We start from the raw sequence: 24674 nt of genomic DNA on the forward strand, positions 1-24674 counted from the left end.
CGAAAGAGAGTGAAAAACCCCTTCACAGGGTAATTCACCTTCCTGTATTGCCTGTTCTCTGTTGGGATGACCAGTGGAAATATCCATTTCACCATCTCAGCACTTCTTACGATCTAAAAATGTGTCCCCCAGAATACAAATAACAGCCCCAGAAGGTAGAATTTCCCCCAAAGATTAAATTATGGATATGAGGAGAGGCAAATAAAAGTGAAGTAGTACAAGTAGAATTCGATTCACACTATTGCACTAAAACTTCACATGCAAGTGTCTCTCCTGTTAGATTTAATGACACAAAATTCTCAGATGTGAGTATTTCATCCTGAGAAATCTGGTTTGGGTGATACCTGTCCTCAGGTCTGGACATTGCCTTACAGTGCCTGGATGCAGGACAGAGCCATTGCCTGTAAGGAACCTTTACCCTGGGATGTGTATCCATTAGAGGAGTCAACGGCAAGCCAGGTTGAGATCCACTGTCCAGGTATGTACTCCATATGTACTACTTATCCAGTTGGCAAATTGCACTGCATTAGTCACCAGTGATAAATATTTTCGGAAATAATATTTACAGGTGTTTTGTTGGTTTAATTTAACATTTTTAATCTTACTAGTTGTTGCCCCAATACTTCCTGTTGCTGGTATAAGTAGCATCAAAGACCAAAGATCTTTACCAGAGACTTAAACATTGAATCTGAGCCTAAAGCCAGTTCCTTTACTGGGGTCACTGCAGTCAGCAGCTCATCATGTGAAGTGCATGATAAACACTACTCACTGTAGCTGAGGTTATATTTTCACCACCTGCCTAAGCACTGATCAGTTGTCAAACAATGATTGAGCTCATTAAAGAAATGTAGAAATAAGTAATTTTTGTGTAACCACCAGGAAAACAGACCTCTGTAGTGCAGTCTGACGAGTGGCCCAAGAGTGCCTGTGCCCCTGTGCCCTCCTGGGCTCCAGCAGCAGGGAGCAGCCGGCCACACTCACAGGAGTGTCCTCAGCTCAGTCTCTAGTGCACTGAACATCTTCTCTCCCAGTCCCAACACATTTTATCTAGCTTTGGGGAGAATGATGGGTGACATAATAAAGAAAAAAAGGAAATCCCAGCAGCAAGTAGTGGAAAGAGATGAACTGCCTTGAGGATTTTCATCATGACATTTAAATTCCAATCTGCAAATCATGTCGTTCTATTTTGTTCTATTCTGTTATAAACTCTGCGTTGTGCTCACAGATTTGTGGCATGATGTTTAGAAATTATCTAAGTCATTTTCCTAGAATGCAATTGCATTTGTCTGCTTATCTGGTTTGTTTATGTTCAACTTCTATTGATTTCAAAGGTTCATATTACGTAAGCTCTTTGACAGGAGCTGAGTATATCTTTACAGCTTCAGAAAGAGGTAAGGTATTGTACATAGGGTCAAGAAAAAAAAAAGAACAAACCAAGCACCTATTAAAGGACAATCTGTGGGTTTCTCCTTCTACACAGCATTTCATTCTGTGACAGAGCCTGTGTGTGAGAGAAAGAAGAAGAATGGAGAAGTCCAGGAAAAAATTTATTGGTTTGGTAGATGAGGCAATAGCAGCTGCCAACTCCATGCATCGTGATGAACTGCTCTTTTCTTACAAGGGAATTCTCTACCCTATCACTGTTTGTCCTCCTGAAATTTTCAAAGGCTTGGAGTCCTTTGAAGCGAGAAAGGATGATGTAATTTTGGCAGGATACCCTAAATCTGTGAATATATTTTAATTCTTTTTATAAACAAGTTCCTGTAATAGCAAGTAATAAGGTTTCCACTAAATATATGAAATATATATATTATATGATATAATATGATATGATATGATATTATATGATATGATATGATATAATACAAAATATGATATTATGCTAAATAATTGTATTTAGAATGTTCACCAAATTTTGTAAAATTGATTTCATTCTCAGAAAGCACCAGAAATTGTGTATGAATATTTGATATGGTAAAAAAAGACTGTGAAAAACATTCTATTTTATTTTCTATTGCATCTAAATGTTTTAATTATCTTTACTTTTCATAGTCATGAAGTTAAATGCACAAATTGGAGAGAATCAAAATACAGTTTTTTACACCAGAGGTAACTAGGTCTCCTGATATTCCACCTTCTACTCCCACATGTATTTTTGTAAAATTAAGAGCTTTATATTTTTACAATGGAGCCTTTGGTACCTTCAAATGGTATATTCCATCTTCTTTGGTTTTTTTCACATAGATGTAAGTAAATATCTATCAAAAATATTTTGTTAGTCCTTGAAGTGATTCCATTGTTTTTAAATACTCCTTAATGAAAATCAAGAGGACATCTTTCCTAGGGTTGCAAGTTCACCCTACATATTTCCTCAATGTACCTCAAAGCACTGGTCCACATGAAAGCCAAGGTTTTGATCAGATCTGCCTCATATACGCTTTAATCTTGCTGTTTCTCTCTTACAGCAATTGGTTCACAGTGCCTCACAGTGAACAGTCACTGCTGACAGGATTGTGCAGTTTTTGCTATTTCATTTTATTTTCTTTTTGGAGAAATGTTATGCACTGGAATGCCCTTGTTAAGATTGCAGTGAGAAAGATGTAGGGACCCAGCGTCCAGAAGTCAGGACATGGTAAATCAGAGATGGGAGAGCTATGCAGGCTCTTTGTTATCTTTTGAAGAAAAAGATAATAAGTGTGTCTAGGAAATGTCACTTCAGAGAGGTTTTACCTGTTGTTAAAGAAAATGTGTGCACAATTTTCAGATCTAGTTTTGATCCAGTCTTGAAGTACTGTGACCCACCTTTCTTCAAAAGATAATCCAGCACACCAGAAAACACTTAATACATTAAGTTTTAAAGTGTAGGGTCACCACCCCAATCTCCCTTATATGTGTCACAATAAAATTTATTAAATTAAAGCAGGCTTTCCTAGATGAATCTCAGAGATTCTTCTCTCTGATTAGTCAGTTTACAGTATACAAGTTATGGTGTACTGAAGTGTTCAAGTTGGAGAAATATCTCCTTATGAGGAGCAAAGATGAGATCCTGGGTGGTGGTTGACCAGACAGTCAGCTGTGATTGTAAGACATGAAAGGAGACCAGGTAACTCACCTGGTACTAGCACCTCTTGACTTACCTGGTAAATCCATTTCTGTCCATTCTAAATGTTTTGCAAGCACTTCTGTATTTTTCTTCTTTCAGGCTCAAACTGGCTAAGTCAAATCTTAACTGATCTGATAGCCATATCTCAAAAGAAAACACCAGGTAGTGAAAGCAGTGTGAATGCTGAAGAACCAGAAGAATTCCCCTACCTCGAAATTGGAGATGCTGAGAAATATGAGGTGGGAAGAGAATATGTATGGAAATGATCAACATTATGTGCTTCAAATACTGAATATATGATATATGATCTATTCTATTGTTTGATAAGAACTTTACCACTCCTCTTTTTGTGGCATCTGCTCAGGAGTAATCTCACCTGGCCTGTCAAATACTGAACACATACAAATAAGCAGACACTTCATTGGGACTGAGAGGAGGACATAGTTGTGAGACATAAGAAGTTCAGAAATTCAGCATAGCATCTTTTGTATTTAAGAAGAGCTTCATGAAGTGTCAAATCATGTAATATTAGCATTTGTCTCTTTTACTAGCTCTTCCTCCTCCTCCTCCCCTCTCTCAGTCCTTGAGATGCTTCAGCTTTCAGAGACAGCTAATCTGTACCCAACCTCTAGATTAGATTCCTTGTCTACCAGACCTGAGGAGAATTATCACGGAAGAGAACAAACAATGGATAGTCCTTTTTCCAATTGCTCATGGGCTTGTGATGATTAGTGCTACTCAGAGCAGCCCACTAATATCCCAGGACAACACTCACTACAAAAACAAAAAAAACACTTCAAGGAGGCAATAACTGTAGATAAGTTCATCAAGGCCACATTTTAGCATAGGTTAATGAAAATAATACTTGTACTAACTGAACTGTCCCCTTTCTTCCTTCCAATTCTTCAAGCGAATGACCAAATTACCTTCTCCAAGATTTATGGTTACTCATCTCCGTCCTGAAAATCTCCCCAAATCTATCTTCCAAAACAATGCCAAGGTGAGTGCTGATTGTAATGTATTAAAACAAATACTTCAACAGATTTTTTTTTTAAGAGCTAATGTAGTACTTTCTTGCCAATATTCAGAATCAGTCTTTTTTACACAAGTGTTTAGCCTGGCCATTTCTACACATTTAAGGCTCTACACGTTTAAGATGTGCCATTCACATCACCTAACCACAGTTTGCCCTTATTGGCTTCTTTGTGACAGTTTCCACAAGAGGTTTTCAGGGTTTGAACGAATTCTCCGGAGGCAAAATGGATTTTGATGTGACTTCCTGTGGGAGGAATTTTATGGCATTGTTGCAAGTGAGGGCTTCAATGTGTCAAATTTCCATGAGAATTTATATTTTTGTGAATTTTCCTTGCCACTTAAATAATGAACTTTGCTTGTTTTGAGCAAAACATACTTAGATTCTGCATAAATAATTTGCTTAATCAGGTAAAGATAAAAATTCTAGGCAACCATCTTCTTATGGTACTAAAGCAAATTTAAATACTGCATCTCCAGATCTGGGAATGAAATTGCTACTTCTGCAAGGAGCACACAAGGTATTAGAAATTCCCAACTGCAGTTATAAAGTATATTATTGTTATTTCTTTTTTTATGCTGTAGTCTGCTATGTCTTTCCCTAATAAATAGGAGTACAATTTTTTTCTAGATATTGTTACTGATTCGTAATCCAAAAGATGTTGCTACATCTTTCTACCACTTTTGCAATGGCCTGCCTACTCTTCCCTCCTATGAGACCTGGGATGATTTCTTCGCAGATTTCATGACAAAGAAAAGTACAGTATAATTTTTTGTCTGTTTCAATTGTCCAATGATTTGTTGTTGTGTAAAAACCTTTGTTCTTTGGTAAATCAGCTTCTCTAGAAATTTTTGTTTTACAGTACAAACCAGAGATTAAACACTGAGAGTTAGAATTCTGAACTGAAGTTTTCCATGCTTGCCTTACTGCTTGAGGATAAATATTTGTCAAAACTTCACTTCCACAGGCTTTTTTAATTTGTACAAACTTGTATTTTTCCTGGAAGAGGCAGTTCTTCCTTATCTCTATCCTGGGTCCCCTCTACCCCCTGCCCTCCTATGTCCATCATGTTCTGTCCATGGAACTATATAATCATCTCCATGCCAAATTGGATGAAAGGAATTATCTGGACTAAGTCTAGTGCATTAAAAAGGGGACTAATTCTAATGAATTAAAAAACTAATAGGACTAGTTTAAAGTTATGAGTTTTGGGTAGCACATTGGCAGCAGAAAGGCGGGTTTCAACAACCATTCAGACTCAATTAAGGTAGTCTTACAGATGGTCTGCAAGATGATAGCTTTTTTGGTGCACTCAAAACTGTCTTCAAATGCTAACAAGTTTTATTCATCTGACTTATAAATGGTATCATAATGGTATCATGCCTGATCCTCGAGCAAAACCGATAATTCACACCCACAGAAGGGTGTGAACTTTGTCATAAACCTGATTAATAAAGCCCTTGGCTGACACAACATAATGAGCAAAACTTGCATAATCTAAATTTATGCTTAATCTTTGGCTCCTTTTGCTTTATTTAGTGGCCTGGGGATGCTATTTTGAATACCTCTCTGAATGGAACAAATATGCTGACAAAGAAAATATTATGACAATAACTTATGAAGAGGTAAAAGAGGTAAGGTTTTCAATATTTACAAATGCTTTATACTTGAAGGGACGTTTTTTTTAACTAATATACACTTATATGAATGCAGGGCATCCAAGGTGTGTGAGACAGATTCTTCTTTTAAGAATCTGTTTTAAAGGGAAGAAGTGGTGAAATTCAAACTTAAAAGCCCTCTTAAAATTTTGCTTGTGAAAATGATTCTTGTTTTTTATTTTTCTGTACGACTGGATATGTCTCTCGATACCATGGTTTAGTTGAGGTATTAGAGCATGGGTTGGACACGATGATCTCTAAGGTGTCTTCAAACCCAGTCATTCTGTGAATTCTGTAATATAAGCCCAAATAATTGTAAATCTAAATCAACAGTAATCAATCTTTGGGAAGGAGCTCTTGTGTTTTCAGCAGGGTATATTTTACACAACTGTAAATCATATATAATATTTTGTAATCTACAGGAAGGCAGCTCATGTCTCCTCTAAAATAATTAAGGAGAAGAGGAACACTTTGGGTCACCCTAGTCCTACAGAACTCTATGAATACCCTATGCATGCAGCCGGCAGATAGATATAGGGAAGTGCAAACACCTTGGAAAGCAGAGTCATTTGTTTGAAAGTCATGCCATATGTTACCTTCCTCTTTCCAGAATCCTGCCCAGGTTGTGAAAAACATAGCTACGTTCTTTGGAATTCCTCTGACTGAGGAACAGCTCCAGCAGGTACTAGACAGGAGCAGCTTCCAGTCTATGAAGAAAAACTCAGACAAGACCCATGGGTCACTTGGCAATGTTCTCTTTCGCAAAGGTAGGAAGCTCCAAGGGGCTCATAGATAGAAATGTGCCACTCTGTGGGACATGGGCCATCCTTTGGTTCCTTTTCCTGCACTCACGTTACAATTGTAAGTTAGTGTCAAGCAGGTGATCACTGCTTTGCTTGAGAAGACTATCCAAGGAGGGCTGGTGAGGAAGATGCACAGCAAGGGTCTCACAGCAGAGCCACTCTTGGCTGCTCACAGATGGCTGGCAGGAAGGAGGAACTGTCATGTGTCTGAATTCCTCTCCACCTCTGTGCCTGGATCACCAAGTGCCCAGCCTTTGGAGCTGGCAGCACTGGGCCAAACTCAGCCTGAGTGGAGTGACCACACTTTGTAGGAGAGTATGGGAATCTTCTGAGATGGCCACTGCCAAATTCATGATCACTCTTACACACTAGAAGTAAGCCAAGCTAGCACGAATCCAGGAGGACACAAGACAGGGAAGGGAAGGGAGTAACCTTAGCAGTGTAGTGTGGGGGACATGGACATGAAGAGGTAACCTGGTTGTCAGAATCTATTTCTGCATTTTACATTAAAGCAATAACAGGACAAAAACTGAAGCTGCCAAAGGAGTAGAAAGTCAGCTCTGCCTCCTGGCAGATGATTATTAGTTAATTGTTCATGATCTTCCACTTTGCCAATCATAGCTGTCTAGAGGAGAGAGATGGAGGCAAACAGAATTTTAGGCTGCCTTTTTGAACACAGTCATCTAAAGAGGAGTATATTCTTTGGCATTATAGCAAAAGATGATTCACACATATATATGTAACTCCTCTGACTGCAGAAAATTACATTGGTATAGAAAAATGTTTCATGTGGAAAATGGATGAACACAATTTTGTGTACAATGCAATAAAAATGATAGCTCTATAAAATATAAAATGAAATGTCTTCGTTTTCAAGAGTTTGTTCCTGCTTCTTTGAAGGTGGTGTAAGTGACTGGAAGAATCTTTTCACTGAAGATCAGAATGAGAAAATGGACAAAGCATTTGAAGAACATATAGCAGGAACGAAACTTGGGAAAAAGTTGAAGTATGACTTGTACTGCAAAGCCTGAAGAGAAATGAAATGTGGTTAGAACAAGAACTTTGCAAGGCAGACTCAGATGATCTGAATGCTATACACTGGAAACCTAGATCAACTGATCCAAGCACCTTACGATTACTCTAAGAGTCATTGCAGCTGCCTTTACAGTGACACTGATAAGTGATGAGCATTTTGTTTTGTGGTGAGATCTTTAGCTGCACCCATTTCCTGAAGAAGATGTCTACTAATGATATTTACAAATACTCAACAGCCCTGTTCCAGCTGTCACCTGGAAGGAAATTTTTCTTTTCTTTCGAGACGAATCCTGTCTGTGTACCTGCTTTCTAATTATTTAGTATGCAGATTATTTTTTCTTCTGAAATATTTCCAATCAGTCAACATCTTCACAGAAAATATCACTAGCACAAACAGGGATATAACAGAAGTCTAACAAACGAGATCATCCATGAATTCGGCACAAATTTTATCAAAGCTAGAGAAAGGAAAAAGAAGGGGAATATGGATCAGTGTTCGTAGGGCTCTTCATCTCTCTGAATGCAAAATACCAAGATGGATTTCAGATATGGTCAGAAATTAAGAGGCAAGATTCAGTCAGAGGCAATGCTTTTTATAGGATCACAGAGCAGCCCAGGTTGCAAGAGACCTTGAGAAATCATCTGGTACAATCTTTCATGGGAAAGGGAGCCTGGATGAGGCTAAATATCTAAATATCATATCTCGAAATCTCCAGTGATGAGGATTCTACCTCATTTCTGTAGGCATTGTTCCAGCAAATGGTTGTTCTTGCTGTGAAGAACTTACTTCATTTATCAAGATTAAACCTCTCCTGTTGCAAGTTGACCTCACTGCCTCCTTTCTTCTGCATGTGGTGTCTGGTGAATAGGGAGCCTTTATCTTCTTTGTAGCTGCCCTTTAAGTACTGGAAACTGTGATGAGGCTGTTCCTGAGCCTTCTAAACTTTGTAGTCCTGCCTTGGAACCTCTCTGCTTTCTTTGTGTCATTCATGAAAATGCTTCTATTAAGATAGTGGTGTTCTCAAGAGTGATGGTGTGAGACATTGCTCTACCCAGACCTCTTTTACTGCCACTGGGATTTCCCTCACTAAACACAGTATTTTATATTTTTCCAGGCACCTCTTCTGGAAAACAAAAAAAAGTCAAAATAAGGTTCTGTAAGTATAGTTGGATTAAAACCAGGAAAAGTCCCAGCCAACTCATTGATCCATCAACTGAGCAGCTAAGGTGTAAAAATAAAAGATGGAGTTGGAAAGAATGAAATACTGAAAGATTTTTGTTTCATTCTTGAAAAGCTGGTTGGTTCTGCTTGGACATAAATGGACATGCAGTGTTTTGGAAAGAAATTGGAATGCTAGAAGTAACAACACTTCGAATATTTAGAAAAGAAATGAATGGATTCAAAAGCAGAGCAGCAGAAAGTCCTGTGGCAAGGCATCTTTGAACAACTGCAAGTTATCTGTAAGAACCAGAAAGGTACCAGAGGAGAACTCCATAACAGCAGCGTTTAAAAACTTGAGATGGAAGAATCAGAATAGAACAGACATCTTAACTTGATACAGGGAAATGTAGTAGCAAAAATGACAAAGCAACTGACCATGGAACATTTTGAAAAAAATGAAATAGTAAATAAAAATTATGATAAAGAATTTGGTGGTCCTCCTTAAGATAACTTACCTCTTGAATAAGCCACTGACAGAAAATACAAGAGATGACAGCATTGGGGAGGACCTGAAATTATGTGACTTAAGAGACACAAATATATGTGGAGATGGCAATGTACAAATGTGGTTATAGTAATGACAGTACTGGAAGTAGACTTAGAAATTCATCCAACAGCAATACAAGGCATTCAGAAGCAATGACAGCAGCAGCAATACTTTCAGGAATATGCACTTGTTCCCATGGATATGATGAACTTGTTTGCAATAGTTTGCTTTATGATCACACTGCATATACTGGTTGATAGCAAAACTGGGAGGGCAATTAAAACAATCTCCTTTAGTGATGAGTTCTAATCACATTCAATCTTGTTTTTAACACTGATATAATGACTAATATCATACACTAATCTAATATCATACACTGTATCATAAATGACTGACTTTTAAATCTGGGGATCAGAATAGAGGGCTGAAAATACTAGGAAAAAAGGCAAAACAATTTGAAACGTAACACATTGAGAAGATTAGGGAACCCAATGTTTAGTAATGGTAAGTGTAAAACTCTGTATTTAGAAAAGTGAAGCCAAAGGAGCAGGTACTTGATGGGGGTAAATCAGTCAGGCAGCAACTAGCATAAGAACACTTGAGGAATCACTTAGCAAGGACTAACATGATGACAGTGCCAGAAAAAAAAGGCTCAGATCTTATTCTGGTCTTGCTGATCTGGTTGAAAACCAGACTTTGATCTGATTTTGCATTTTATCCTCTCCTGTGTCATCCCAAGGCTTGAATTCAGTCCCTTTGTACTCTTAACAATCTCATTCCGAAGGACAGAGCTATTCAGAGCAGTAACACCTCATGTGCTTTTGCTCCATTAGAGATACTCAGTGGGCCCTTGCATTCAGGGGGGTAAGGAGATGGAAGAAGGCAAGATGGAAAAGGCAAGGATGCCAAAATGAATGTAGGCAAGGAAACTTGATGGATGAGTGACATTTTGAGGGAGTGAAGAGTAAGCAGAGATGAGGCCAGTGAATGTGAGAATCAATTCAGAAAAACTTGGGAATCTGTTTTGAAGGTCAGACATAACTGACTGACACAATAACAGTGGCTCTCAAAATTTACTGCTTCTAGGTTCTTACCAGGTGTCAAAAGAAAAAGAAAAGTACCTTTCTTTTTGGTCTAGTCTCTTTTGTTGCCTTGATGCCTTCCCATGGTTTTGCATGGGAAATATTTATGGAAGTGGTGCAAACTTCTAGCCACTAGAAAGCTGGACACTCCTCTGTGAAAAACACATGTTAAAGTAGAAAGCTAGGAACTTGCTCTTTCTCTTCTGGCCAGCAAAGAGGTAACACGCCCTGTCCCCCTGTCTTGGCCCGGCTGGGCTGGTTGGCCGTGGGGCTGGGCCTGCTCTCCCTCAGCGGCGCCTGCCGGCCTTCCCCCCTATCAGCTGCCAGGCAGGGGAGGGGGTGCCGTGGGCCAGGCCAGGGCTGCCATTTCAGGGCCGAGCTGATTCCGCTGGCCCTGTGGGGAGCAGCCCCGGGCCGAGCCAGCTCGGCCAAAATTCTACCATTGCAACCACCAGGCAGTCGTGGTAGAATTTTGAGCAAAATTCTCCCCTCTCCACCCCTTCCTCCCCTGGCACGCTGCTGTTGAGTTCTGGCCTGGCTGATTTGATCCTAGCCTTCCCCCCAGCCACAGTTCCCTCTGTCTGTAGCACTCATCCTGACCTGGGTCAGCTTGACCATCAACAGGCCCCAGGTGAGATATTAACTCTTTCAGTGCTTCTATCCTCCCTCAAGAGAGAGAAAGGAACAAGAGACAAGCATGTAAAGAAGCAACATGAAGTCATCGAGGTTAGTGAAGGAGTAGTCAAGTTCCAAATTGGAGAGATGAGGATGTGTCTTAATATTGGGGCTGAAATCCTCTGGAAAAGCTGAGGAAAAAGACTCTTTTTCCCTATAATGCATTAAGGTATGGGGAGATGAAAGTGTTCAAATTGTAGATATTGAGCAAAGGCCTCCATGCTAATGTAAGCAGATGTTAAAGTAGCTGTCATTCTATGAGAAGTTTGAACAGAGGAGAGAAGGGTGATCCTGTGCCCCCAGGAAGAGAAGAAGACAACCTCTGTTCCCAGAGATGAAGATGATTTAAGAGTCAGATAATGAGAACTTTTCCCTTTGAACAGCTCATCTTTAAAACAGTACCCCATAAGTTGACATGGCCCATAAACACAGCTGTGGAAAAAGCTTGTGGAAAATAAAAGGGACTTCACGATTGCAGATTTCCCTGGGCGGCTGCTATTCATGACAAAATTGAGAGCCACAAGAGAACTGTTTTTTTTTCTTGTGGAGAAGTCTCCATACATTTACAAGAGGGGGTTCTCTCCCTAAGTGAACTTAGGAAATACTATTCTAGAGGTGGCAAATTGACTGAAATTTTAGTTCTGCTTCTTTCATTGTCAGTGGGAAAGAACAGGTTGTGGCTGGAAGAGAAGTGTTCTGAAGGTTTTGTTCTGATTCTTATTACTCCTTCTTTTAGTTATTGTTAATAAAATTTTATTTATACCCTTTAATGTTTTGAGCCTGCTTTGCCTTTCTCCTAATCCTACCTCACAGCAGGGAGTTCACTGGTGAGTGGCCAGCACCAAAACTGCCACATGCCTAAATACAGAAATTTTCACTGAAAATTATGTTTATATTGTATTTTTATCTGTTTCCTGTAAAGAGAATGAACAAATCAGAAAAATTATATTAATCCATCTTCCACCTCATATCTTTTCCCCAGTCCATTTCCAAAGCAAAGTTAGGCTGATTCTTCCATTCAGGTGCATTTTCTCTTTATGGTGTACTGCAAATGCTCCTGATGACAGCATTTCCATCCAAGACAGATCTTCCTGTGGCTAACTGAGCAACTCAGAGTTGTCCCTGAGGAGCACAGGGGCTGTTCCACATTGATTGAGCTGCACAGCCCAAGACACTTTGGCTGCTGGACAGACAGTGCTGGGACTGGGACTTGGATTGCTGGCATCGTCAGGATCCCTGGTTGCCCTGAGCCTCTCTAGAGAGACAGGGCTGCTGTGACCCCCCCTTGTGTGCAGCTCCTGACAGACAGACAGACATCTGGCTGTGGCAGCACTGGAGACCCTGCTCATGAGCAGAGAGCAGAGTCTGAGGGTTGAAGGAGCTGGAGGCACCTGTGTCCCCAGTGGCCCGGGGGACAGGTTGCGACATTTCATGCTGAGGTATTTTAGTGATCTGGCTCCCTCAAGATTCAGGCTCCAAAGAAAATTTCTTCGGCAGCTGGCCTAAAGGATTAAAAAATGATGATTTCTTGTTGCCCTTACTCTTTAGTACTGGAAAACAGGTGGAAATTTTCCTCAGCAATTCAGATTTACCACATGGACAAAGAGCTGAAAAGAATAACTAAAACAAAGCTTCCAGAAAGCATAATATATGAACAGTGTCTTCAACTTTTAAGAGTAGAATAGTACTGATAGAGAAAGTATTATTTCCAATAAAATGGTCTATTTTGATGGTTCTGCATTTTTGGAGACCAGACAAATAATTTTAAATTATTCTTTGTAGGCAATTTTAAGCAATCTTCCATGTCTTGCAGGTACGATTTTCATTTGCTAATGTCTCATGTTTAATTAATCTTGTGTCTAACATCCATTTATGAAGAAAGAGACAAGGATGTGATAAGAGGGTTTGATATATGGGTAGTGAATGAGACCCATAGTGTATTCAAGGGCACGAAAGAGAGTGGAAAACCCCTTCACAGGGTAATTCACCTTCCTTTGCCTGTTCTCTGTTGGGATGACCAGTGGAGAAAACATTTCACCATCTCAGCACTCCTTATCTTCTAAAATAGTGTCCCCCAGAACCCAACTAACAGCCCCAGAATGAACAATTTCACCCAAAGACTAAATTATGGACATTGAGGAGAGAGAAAAGGAAGTGAGTAGTACAAGTAGAATTCAATTTACACTATTGCACTAAAACTTCACATGCAAGTGTCCCTCCTGTCAGACTGAATGGCATAAAATTCTCAGATGTGAGTATTTCATCCTGAGAAATCTGGTTTGGGTGATACCTGTCCTCAGGTCTGGACACTGCCTTACATTGCCTGGATGCAGGGCAGAGCCATTGCCTGTAAGGAACCTTTATCCTGGGATGTGTATCCATTTCTGGAGTAGTGTGTTGTAACCAATAAGTAGGGAAGTTGAAAGGAGTTGAAAAGAGCAATAGAGGTCTGCTTCTGCTTCTGCCAAGGGATGAGATGTGACCCTGAAGCCAGCAGGGTAGCACTCCACAGTGTCTGCTCAACAGCTCTGCCCCTTTGACCTTGGGCACACCCTGGTTGATTATTCACCAGGGCTGTGATTTACCCTCAGCTGGCAACTCCCAGCTCAACTCAGTGGCCCCACAGGGCCACTCACTCTTTCACCTGCAATGGGATGGGGGAGGGAAACAGAGTGAGAGGAGTCATGGCTGAAATAAAGACAATTAAATACCTGAAGCAAGAGCTATGTGTGCAAGCAAAGCAAAGTAAGGAATTCATTCTATCCTTCCACCAGTCAAATGTTCAGCTGTGTCCAGGGCTCCATCACTCATGACAGTGACATGGTAAGACAAGTGCCTTAGCTCTCAGCATCTCTCTTTCCTTCTTCTTCCCTCACATTTTATTGCTGAGCATGACTCCATATGGGATAGAATAATCCTTGGATCAGTTGGGGTCAGCTGTCCCATCTGTGTCCCCTTTTAATATTCTTGTGCACTTTCAAGCTACTCTCTGGCAGCTCAGTGTGAGAATCAGAGGAGGCCCTGACACTGTGTAATTACTGCCAGGAATGACTAAAACATCTCTGTGTTACCAACATTGTTTTCAGCATAAATTCAACACATAGCTCCATACCAGCCACTATGGGGAAAATTAATTCCATTGCTATGAAAATCAGCGCACACTCTTGTTAAAAGATTAAAGTACAGCATTGAACCAAACTGATTCACTTGAAACCAATTAGACAGGATTTCCATTAGCCAGGTGTACATGAAAAAGTGAAGTGTAATGGATGTCCTACTGGTGTCTTTATCCTTTCAGGAACCAATTGGCTTGAACAAATGGTGGAGGAGTTGGCAGATGCCAAATATGCAGAAGAGGAAATGAAAGCAAGAATCAATGCTGAAAAGAAGCTAGAGACATTTAATCATCTAGAATTTGGGGATCGTGGGATATTTGAGACAAGCAGGGAAATTCTGGGTAGAAGAAAGAGTAAGGTATGCTTGTGTAGATAATCTATAGTGGAGTAATGTGATATTATGTCAAGCTTTGATCTGATCAGGGAAGGTGACCAGCATGAAATAAACTCTAGTATTCTAGAGGAAAAGAAAAGATGATGGAGGATCTGTGATAAATAGGTATGATTCATACTGATAAAATTGAAAGAGTAATCAATATTTGTACCGTAATTAATATTTGGGAATAAATAATTAAAAGTTGTAGTGCCAACAAAGAAAGGAAGTGGAGGGGCTCCATCCGTCTCCCGAAAGATGTTCTCAAGGACCACAGGAAAAGGCCGAAGATGCAGTTGCTAAAAATGAGGAAAACCTGGTTGGGTCCCAGAAAATGCTAATTATAAGGGATTTATTGCTTTGATATGTAGATGTAGTGATATGTTACTCTTGGCTTACATTATACTGGCTTGGTGCGCATGTGTAACCCAAAGGTGAATTAAAGGACACAGAGGAAGACTATGAAATCTTCATCAGATGACCCCCAAAAGACTTGTGTGACCACTGAACTGAGTGGTGGAGCATGCACAGTAAAGGTGGTGATGAGGGTGGAGATAGAAATATGATGAAATGAAAATGGGAGGAGGTGGTGTTAACACATGGCATATAAGGAAGAATCTTCATTTGGCAAGCTTGTACGTGATGTGGCAAAGGTCCAAGAGCCCTGCACTCCGTACCCCGCGGTTATCTTTTGCTTATGCGCTATTATTGGAACCAAATTATCCCTTATTCATATATTTTCTAAGCTATCAAATTAAAATTTCTGCTATCTCAAATATTGTTTTTTTTTTTTTAATGATTGGATAATTGGGCAAAAATAACAGATCCTAGAAAAGTTTAGAACACATTAGTTCTCTGGCCCAAAGGGCCTCTTAGAGAAGTTAAGAAAATCCACCCTGATCTGGTACTGAGGATTAGCTATTTTTCATCTCCGTTTCAGTACTATCTATATTGTAAAGGCAACATTAGTAGTATCATGCAGGCTGGTACATAATTTGTTTCCTGGCTGTTGCTTCCTACCTGTCATGTAATCCTGACATAATAGGTCACGTGTAATCATGAGAGATTGTTCCTCTGCATTTCTTTATGTGCCTATACCCCCAGACAGCAGCCCCTGCCAGTCTTCACCGGCAGAAGTTCTCCTGCACTGATCATTCTGATGGACCATCTTCCCACCAGGACACTGGGTCTGAAGCTCTCCTGGAACAGCCATAGAAGGGTCCTGGACAGGGTGCAGTCCCTTTATTAAGAGTCCTTAACTTGCATTCCACTCTGCCTGAGCTCCTCTGAGCTTGTGGAGACGGGCCTTGGATGAGCTGATGCCATGGGAGTCTGTGGGCAGGGTACTGTTTTGATTCCCCCTTCATTGCTCTGCTGTGCTCCTTTGTGGGTGTGCAGACAGCTTTGGCCACATAACCTAAGCCATCCTCACCCCCTGGGCTCAGTTTGAAGGCTTTGATTCTCCTCTGATCAGATCCACACTAACTTATGCAAAAGGGGAGAATGACAAGTATGACATTTCCATTTTAGAGCAAATCCTACTTTATGCCCAGCTTCTCATGGGCTCAGTCACAGAAGGCCAGGACATCTCACAATCCTTGCAGGCTTTTCTTTGTTGTTGTTGTTGTTGTTGTTGTTATTGCAGATGAATGATCAGGGGCATTGTAAGGTACCTTCTTGAAGGCATCAATCCGAATGGAACTACCTAAACACAGAGTTGGTTATTGTAGAAGACTAATATATGGAAGCCTTCTCCAGAGTTTTACTGAGAAAAATACAGATCATAGAAATAATTATAAAAGCATACCTCTTCTTATTTAGCACATGAGGGCACGTGTTTTAAAGCTTTCATACGTTGAAGCTGTTTCATTTAACAGGGAATGAATCTGCATGGGCAGATCAGTGCACTATGTAAGGGCCATCTGGCACTGTCCTGTAGCTGTCCCAGAAATGTCTCCAGCCTCCTTCTGCAAAGCTCCAATACCAGGTCTGGTCAGTGTGGGAAGTCAGAAACCTTCAGAGCAACGGTGGTGGCTTGAACTACAAATACCATTAATCTGGAGATAATAAAATCCTTTTATCTGTTTTTCATTTGCTTTTAATCTCTGTATGTTTTAAAGCTGCTTTATAGAAATTTTGAATCAAGTGATGCTTTCTTGTCAGTCTCTGGGTTCACTATTTAGCAGGATCACTGCTGGGTCTTATATCCTATAGGTGGGGTTAGGCACTTCTCCTCCTGTCTCTCAGCTCAGGTGCCATGGCAGATGTCTGTATCAAAGGCTCACACTATGAAATCTGGATCCTGACTTTTTTTTTTTGTCAAGAAATATAACTGCCCTCAAAATCCCTCCTCATGATTTATGTCTTCTAATTATATCTTTCTCCACAAATATGGGGTTTGGCGTTTTTCTTTTTCCTCTACTTCATAAGGATAAAATATGCTTCCTGGAAATAATTGGCCCGACTGCCCTTTCTTGCAAAAATACACTGGAAATACTCGGGAAATTGCTCTGGAATATGTTTTTCATTTTGAAAACCCTACTCCAATGGTAAGCTATTACATCCCACGACATTAATAATTTACAGGTCATTTTCCCTCTTTTTCCAACCTTAGGGATGACTGTACCAAATAATTCTTTTGCCAGCAGGTAAAAATACTAAATAAACACATTTTTTATCTTTAGTCCATGACAATTTATTTTCAAGGGAAGATAGGGAAGAAAAATTAAGTAAGCTGTTTTGTGTTTTGCTAGGGTGGCTGGTTTCACATCACGAATCAGCAAAAGTGCTACTTCATAGGACAGCAATTTTTAGCGGATATCAGTGAAATAAATGGAGCAGGTGATGCCAACTTTGTGCCCTTTGGCACTCGTCATTGATCAGATGGACCAGGCCATGTGATATCCACTGGTTTCAGATTATGCCTGTACATAGGTAGTCTTTCTATGCTGACAATGTTTTACAGAAAGAAGGGAAATGAAGGGAAAAGCAAAGGATTTTGTATGGACTGGAAAAAGTAGATATAAAAATGTAGGGCTAGATCATCCCATGAGTACTGCACTATGGCTCAGGGACCAGGGAGAGCCCTGGATCTCTCTTGAATCCCTTGGGGAGAGCAAATGGCAAAAGCATGCAGGGATGTAGTTACTGGTCTGATTCCTTCCAGTGCCCAACAGGCAGCAGTCAAGAGATGGAGATAAGAAAGGATGACATGTAAATTCTTGGCATGAATTTTGGGGGGGAACTATTTTCTCATTTTTTGTGACATATCCATCCTTTTGCCAGAGACTTAAATATTGAACCTGAGTCTAAAGCCAGTTCCTTTACTGGGGTCACTGCAGTCAGCAGCTCATCATGTCAAGTGCATGATAAACACTACTCACTGTAGCTGAGGTTATATTGTCACCACCTGCCTAAGCACTGATCAGTTGTCAAACAATGATTGAGCTCATTAAAGAAATGTAGAAATGAGTAATTTTTGTGTAGACACTAGAAAAACAGACCTCTGTAGTGCAGTCTGACGAGTGGCCCAAGAGTGCCTGTGCCCCTGTGCCCTCCTGGGCTCCAGCAGCAGGGAGCAGCCGGCCACACTCACAGGAGTGTCCTCAGCTCAGTCTCTAGTGCACTGAACATCTTCTCTCCCAGTCCCAACACATTTTATCTAACTCTGGGGAGAATGATAAACGAGTGATATAATAAAGAAAAAAAGGAAATCCCAGCAGTAAGTACTGAAAACAGATGTACTGCGTTGAGGATTTCAATCATGACTTTTCAATTCTAATCTGCAATTCATGTAGTTCTATTTTGTTACATTCAGTTTATAAAATCAGTGCTGTAGACACAGAATTGTTGGCATGATATTTTAAAATTATCTAAGTCATTTTAGTAGAATGCAATTGCATATGGCTGCTTATCTGGTTTGTTTATGTTCAACTTCTATTGATTTCAAAGGTCTTTGACTGGAGCTGCATATATCTTCACAGTTTCAGAAGAAGGTAAATTATTGTTCATAGGGTCAAGATTAAAAAGGAACAACACCCCAAGCATTTACTAAAGGACAATCTGTGGGTTTCTCCTTCTACACAGCATTTCACACTGTGACAGAGCCCGTGTGTGAGAGAGAAGAAGAATGGAGAAATCCATGAACACATCTGATGATTTCATACATAAGCAAATGATAGCTGCCAGCTCCAAGCATCGTGATGAACTGCTTTTTTCTTATAAGGGAATTCTCTACCCTACTACTGTTTGCAGTCCAGAAACATTTAAAGCCTTGGAGTCCTTTGAAGCCAGAAAGGATGATGTAATTTTGGCAGGATACCCTAAATCCGGTGAATATATTTATTTTTTTTTCATAAAAAGATTCTGTAACAGCAAGTAACAAGGTTTGGACCAAATATAGGCAGTATATATGATTTATAGCTAAAAAATATTATATATTATGCTAAATAATTGTATTTAGAATTTTTAACAAATTTTGTAAAACTGATTTCATTCTCAAAAAGCACCAGAAATTCTTTATGAATATTAGGTATGGGCAATGTTCTAAAAAACTGTGAAAAACATTCTGATTTTCTTTTCTATAGCATCTAGACATTTTTGTTGTCTTTACTTTTCATAGTCATGAAGTTAAATGCACAATTTGGAGACAATCAAAACACAGTTTTTTACACCAGAGGTAACTAGGTCTCCTGATATTCCACGATATTCCACATGTATATTTATAAATTTAAGAGCTTTATGTTTTTACAATGTAGCCTTTGGTACCTTCAAATGGTATATTCAATATTAATTTGTTTAATTCCCATAGATGTCAGAAATAGCTATCAAAAATATTTTTGTAGTCCTTGAAGTGATTACACTGTTCTTTAAGTGTTGGGAAATCAAGAGGTCATCTTTGCTAGGGTTGCAAGTTTACCCTACCTATGGCTCCTTCTGCCTCAAAGAAATGGTCCACATGCAAGCCAAAGTTTGGATTAGTTGTGTCTCATATACACTTTAATCTTGCTGTTTCCTTCTTCCAGCAATTGGTTCACAGTGCCTTATAGTGGATATTCACAAATGACAGGATTATGAAGGCTTTGCTTTTTCTTTGAACTTTCTTTTTGAAGAAATGGAATGCACTTGTTAAGATTGCAGTGAGAAAGATGTAGGCACCAAGCGTCCAGAAGTCAGGACATGGTAAATCAGAGATGGGAGAAATATGCAGGCTCTTTGTTATCTTTTGAAGAAACAGATAACAAGCGTGTCTAGGAAATGTCACTTCAGAGAGGTTTTTCCTATTGTTAAAGAAAATGTGTGCACAATTTTTTGATCTAGTTCTTCTCCTGTTTTGAGTATTGTGATCCATCTTTCTTCCAAAGACAATCCAGCACACCAGAAAACGCTTCATGTATTAGGTTTAAAGTACAGGTTCATCACCCCAGTCTCCCTTATATGTGTCACATTAAAATTTATTGCATTAAGGCAGGTTTTCCTAGTTGAATCTCTGTAGTTCTTCTCCCTGATTAGTCAGTTTACAGTATACAAGTTAGTTTACAGTGTACTGAAGTGTTCAAGTTGGAGAAATATCTCCTTATGAGGAGTAAAGGTAGGATCCTGGGTGGTGATTGACCAGACAGTCAGCTGTGATTGTATGACATGAAAGGAGACCAGGTAACTCACCTGGTAGTACTAGCACCTCTTGAGTTTCCTGATAAATCCATTTCTATCCATTCCAAAAGTTTTACAAGCACTTCTGTATTTTTCTTCTTTCAGGCTCAAACTGGCTAAGTCAAATTTTAACTGATCTGATAGCCATATCTCAAAAGAAAACACCAGGTAGTGAAAGCAGTGTGAATGCTGAAGAACCAAGACTGATTCCCTTCATTGAAATAGGAGATCTTGAAAAATATGAGGTGGGAACAGAATATGTATGGAAATGATCAACATTATGTGCTTCAAATACTGAATATATGATGTATGAACTCTTCCATTTTTCTATAACTCCTCTTTATGTGGCATCTGGTCAGGATTAATTTACCATGGACTGTCAAATATTGAGGGTTGAATGAATATTTCGGTGGGACTTGAGAGGAGGACATACCCATGAGATACATAAGAAGTTCAGAAATTCAACATATCATCTTTTGTATTTAAGAAGAGCTTCATGAAGTGTCAAATCATGTAATATTAGCATTTGTCTCTTTTACTAGCTCTTCTTCCTCCTCCTCCCCTCTCTCAGACCTTGAGATGCTTCAGCTTTCACAGAGAGCTAATGTGTACCCCACCTCTAGATCTGATCCCTTGTCTACCAGACCTGAAGAGAGTTATCACAGAAGAGAACTAACAATGAATAGTCTTTTTCCAATTGTTCATGGGCTTTTGAAGATTAGAGCTACTCAGAGCAGCCCACTAATATCCCAGGAGAGCACTCACTAAAAAACCCAAAACCCATTTATATCAGCCATTAACTGTACATAAGTTCATCAAGGCCATATTTTAGCATAGGTTAATGAAAAGAATACTTGTACTAACTGAGCTGTCCACTTTCCTCCTTCCGATTCTTCAAGCGAATGACCAAATTACCTTCTCCAAGATTTATAGCTACTCATCTCCGTCCTGAAAATCTCCCCAAATCTATCTTCAAAACAAATACCAAGGTGAGTGTGGATTTTAATGTACTAAAACAAACACTTCTACATTTTCTTTCAGTTTAAAAAGAAAATGTAGTACTTTTCTGGCAGTTAAGTATCACTCTACTACTAAGTGTTTAGCCTGGCCATTTTCTACACGTTTACGGCTCTATATGTTTAAGTACTGCCATTCATCTCACTTAACCACAGTTTGCCCTTATTGACTTCTTTGTGACTGGTTCCACAAGAGAGTTACACGGTTTGAACAAATCCTCCAGAGGCAAAATGGATTTTGACGGGATTTCCTGTGGGAGGAATTTTATGGCATTGTTGCAAGTGAGGGCTTCAATGCGTCAAATTTCAAGAAGCATTTATATTTTTTAAATTTTCCCTGTCACTTCAATGATGACCTATGCTTGTATTGAGCAAAACATACTTAGAATATGCATAAATAATTTGGTTAATCTGTAAATGACAATAATTATAGGCAACCATCTTCTCATGGTACCAAAGCAAAGTTAAATACTGCACCTTCTGAATTGGGAATGAAATTGCTACTTCTGCAAGGAGCACATATGGTATTAGAAATCCCCAAGTGCAGTTATAAAATATAATATTGTTATTTCTTTTTTATGCTGTAGTCTGCTATGTCTTTTCCTATAAATAATATTTTAATTTTTTTCTAGATATTGTTACTGATTCGTAATCCAAAAGATGTTGCTACATCGTATTACCATTTTTCCAATGGCTTGGCAGTTCTTCCCTCCTATGAGACCTGGGATGATTTCTTCACAGATTTCATGACAAAGAAAAGTACAGTATATATTTCTGCCTATGTCAATTGTCCAATGATTTGTTATTTTATAAGAACATTTGTTCTTTGGTAAATCAACTTCACTAGGATCTTTTGGTTTGCAGTACAAAAGACAGGGAGATTAAAGACAGAGAATTAGAATTCTGAACTGAAGTTTAGCTTACTGGTCTTCCTGCTTGAGGCTACTATTTAATAAAACTGTGATTCCAGAGACTTCTTGAATTTTTACAAACTGTTTTTTTTCCTGGAAAAAGCAGTTCTTCCTTAACTCTACCTTGGGTCCCCTTTACCCCTGCTCTCCTGTGTCCAACATCATGTGTCTGTGGTGATATATAATCATCTCAAAGACAAATTGGATTAAAGGAATTATTTGGACTAAGCCTAGTGCATTAAAATGGGGACTAATTCTAATGCATTGTAAAAGGGAAAAAGTGATAGCACTGGTTTAAGTTTATGAGTTTGGCATAGCTCATGGCCAGCAGAAAAGAAGGTTCAACAAGGTCTTAGACTGGATTAAGGCAGTCTTACAAGATGGTTGGCAAGATGATGGCTTTTTTGGTGAACTCAGAGCTGTCTTGAAAAGCTTACAAATTTTATTTTCTGACTTACAAATTGTATCATATGTTTGGGCCTGGAGCAAAACCGGACTACAGAAATGTGTAAACCCTGCCTGACATGATTAATATAGCCCTTGGCTGACATAGCTTCATGAGCAAAACCTGTATGATCTTAATTTATGCTTCATCTTGCGATCCTTTGTTTTATTTAGTGGCTTGGGGATGCTATTTTGAATACCTTTCTGAATGGAACAAATATGCTGACAAAGAAAATATTATGACAATAACTTATGAAGAGGTAAAAGAGGTAAGGTTATCAACAGTTACAAATAATTTATACTTCAAGGGATTTTTCCTGAACCAATACACCCTTATATGAATGCATGGTATCCAAGGTATGTGAGACAGATTTTTGTTTTAAGGGAAGAAAAGGTGAAATTCAAACTTTAAAACCTTTGTAAAATTTTGCTTGTGAAAATATTTCTTGTTATTTTTTTATCTATGATATAAGACCAAATATTTGTAAATATATATTTCCAGTAATATTTTTAGGAAGCAGCCTAAATTATTACAGCAGTGTAGATTTTGCTCACCTTTAAATCACATATAATATTTTGTAACGGAAAGGAAGAGAGCTCGTAATCTCCTCCAAAGTAATTGTGGAGAAGAGGAACACTCTTGGCCACTGTAGTCCTAGAAATTCTATCGATACCCTATGTATGCAGCCAGCAGAGCGATATAGGAATGTGTAAACACCTTGGAAAGCAGAGTCATTTGTTTGAAAGTCATGCCATATGTTACCTTCCTCTTTCCAGAATCCTGCCCTGAGTGTGAAAAACATAGCCACGTTCTTTGGAATTCCTCTGACTGAGGAACAGCTCCAGCTGGTGGTAGAGAGGAGCAGCTTCCAGTCCATGAAGAAAAACTCAGACAAGACCCATGGGTCATTTGGCAATATTATCTTTCGCAAAGGTAGGAAGCTCCAAGGGGCTCAGAGGTAGAAATGTGCCACTCTCAAGGATTTGGGCCATTGTCTGGTTCTTTTTTCTGCACTTACATTAGAATTGTAAGGTAGTGTCAAGAAGGTGATCACTGCTTTTCTTGACAAAAAGGACAATTGGTGAGGAAGATGCACAGCAAGATTCTCACAGCAGAGCCACCCTTGGCTGCTCACAGATGGCTGGCAGGAAGGAGGAACTGTCATGTGTCTGAATTCCTCTCCACCTCTGTGCCTGGATCACCAAGTGCCCAGCCTTTGGAGCTGGCAGCACTGGGCCAAACTCAGCCTGAGTGGAGTGACCACACTTTATAGGAGAGCATGGGAATCTTCTGAGATGGCCACTGCCAAATTCATGATCACTCTTACACACTAGAAGTAAGCCAAGCTAGCAAGAATCCAGGTGGACACCAGAGAGTGAAGACAAGGGAACTACTTTTGCAATGTAATATGGGGGAGGTTGACATGAGGAGGGCAACCTGGTTGTCAGAATCTATTTCTGCAATTTATGTAAAGAAGTAACTGGATAAAAACTGAAGCTGCCAAAGGAGCAGATAGTCAGCTCTGCCTCCTAGAAGATGATTCTTAATTCTTCTTGACTTTCCACTTTGCCAATCATTGCTGACTAGAGGAGAGAGATGGAGGCAAACAGAATTTTAGGCTGCCTTTTTGAAACGTCGCCTTAAGAGGAGTTTGTTCTTTTGCATGATGAAAGATGATTCACATATATATGTAAGTCCACTGATTGCACGAAACTATATTGATGTAGATAAATGTTTCATCTGAAAAATGGATTAATGTGATTTTGTGTGCAATGCAATAAAAATGACATCTGTATAGAAAAAAAAAAGAAATATCTTCATTTTCAAGAGATTGTTTTTTGCTTCTTTGAAGGTGGTGTAAGTGACTGGAAGAACCATTTCACTGAAGATCAGAATGAGAAAATGGACAAAGCATTTGAAGAACATATAGCAGGAACGAAACTTGGGAAGAAGTTGAAATATGACTTGTACTGCAAAGCCTGAAGAGAAATGAAATGTGGTTAGAACAAGAACTTTGCAAGGCAGACTCAGATAATCTGAATGCTATACACTGGAAACTTAGA

The 24674-nt window shown here is 39.4% G+C and overlaps 1 protein-coding gene and 1 pseudogene across 1 annotated transcript; both read left to right on the top strand.

Annotated features, from left to right (window-relative positions):
• The first annotated feature begins 1510 nt into the window (after positions 1-1510).
• LOC128939188 (sulfotransferase 6B1-like) lies at positions 1511-7657 on the top strand. The gene is made up of 8 exons (XM_054280009.1): positions 1511-1726; position 2345; positions 3203-3342; positions 4014-4103; positions 4767-4893; positions 5676-5770; positions 6405-6561; positions 7498-7657. Exons 1-8 carry the CDS (start codon positions 1526-1528, stop codon positions 7626-7628), a joined length of 942 nt encoding a protein of 313 aa, XP_054135984.1. The 5' UTR covers positions 1511-1525; the 3' UTR covers positions 7629-7657.
• Positions 7658-16467: 8810 nt separating this feature from the next.
• LOC128939331 (sulfotransferase 6B1-like) lies at positions 16468-24594 on the top strand (annotated as a pseudogene).
• Positions 24595-24674: the final 80 nt, after the last annotated feature.

This window comes from Melozone crissalis, unplaced genomic scaffold, assembly GCF_028551555.1.
Source record: "Melozone crissalis strain CALT ecotype California unplaced genomic scaffold, PUWL_Pcris_2 ptg000027l_1, whole genome shotgun sequence".
Taxonomy (NCBI): domain Eukaryota; kingdom Metazoa; phylum Chordata; class Aves; order Passeriformes; family Passerellidae; genus Melozone; species Melozone crissalis.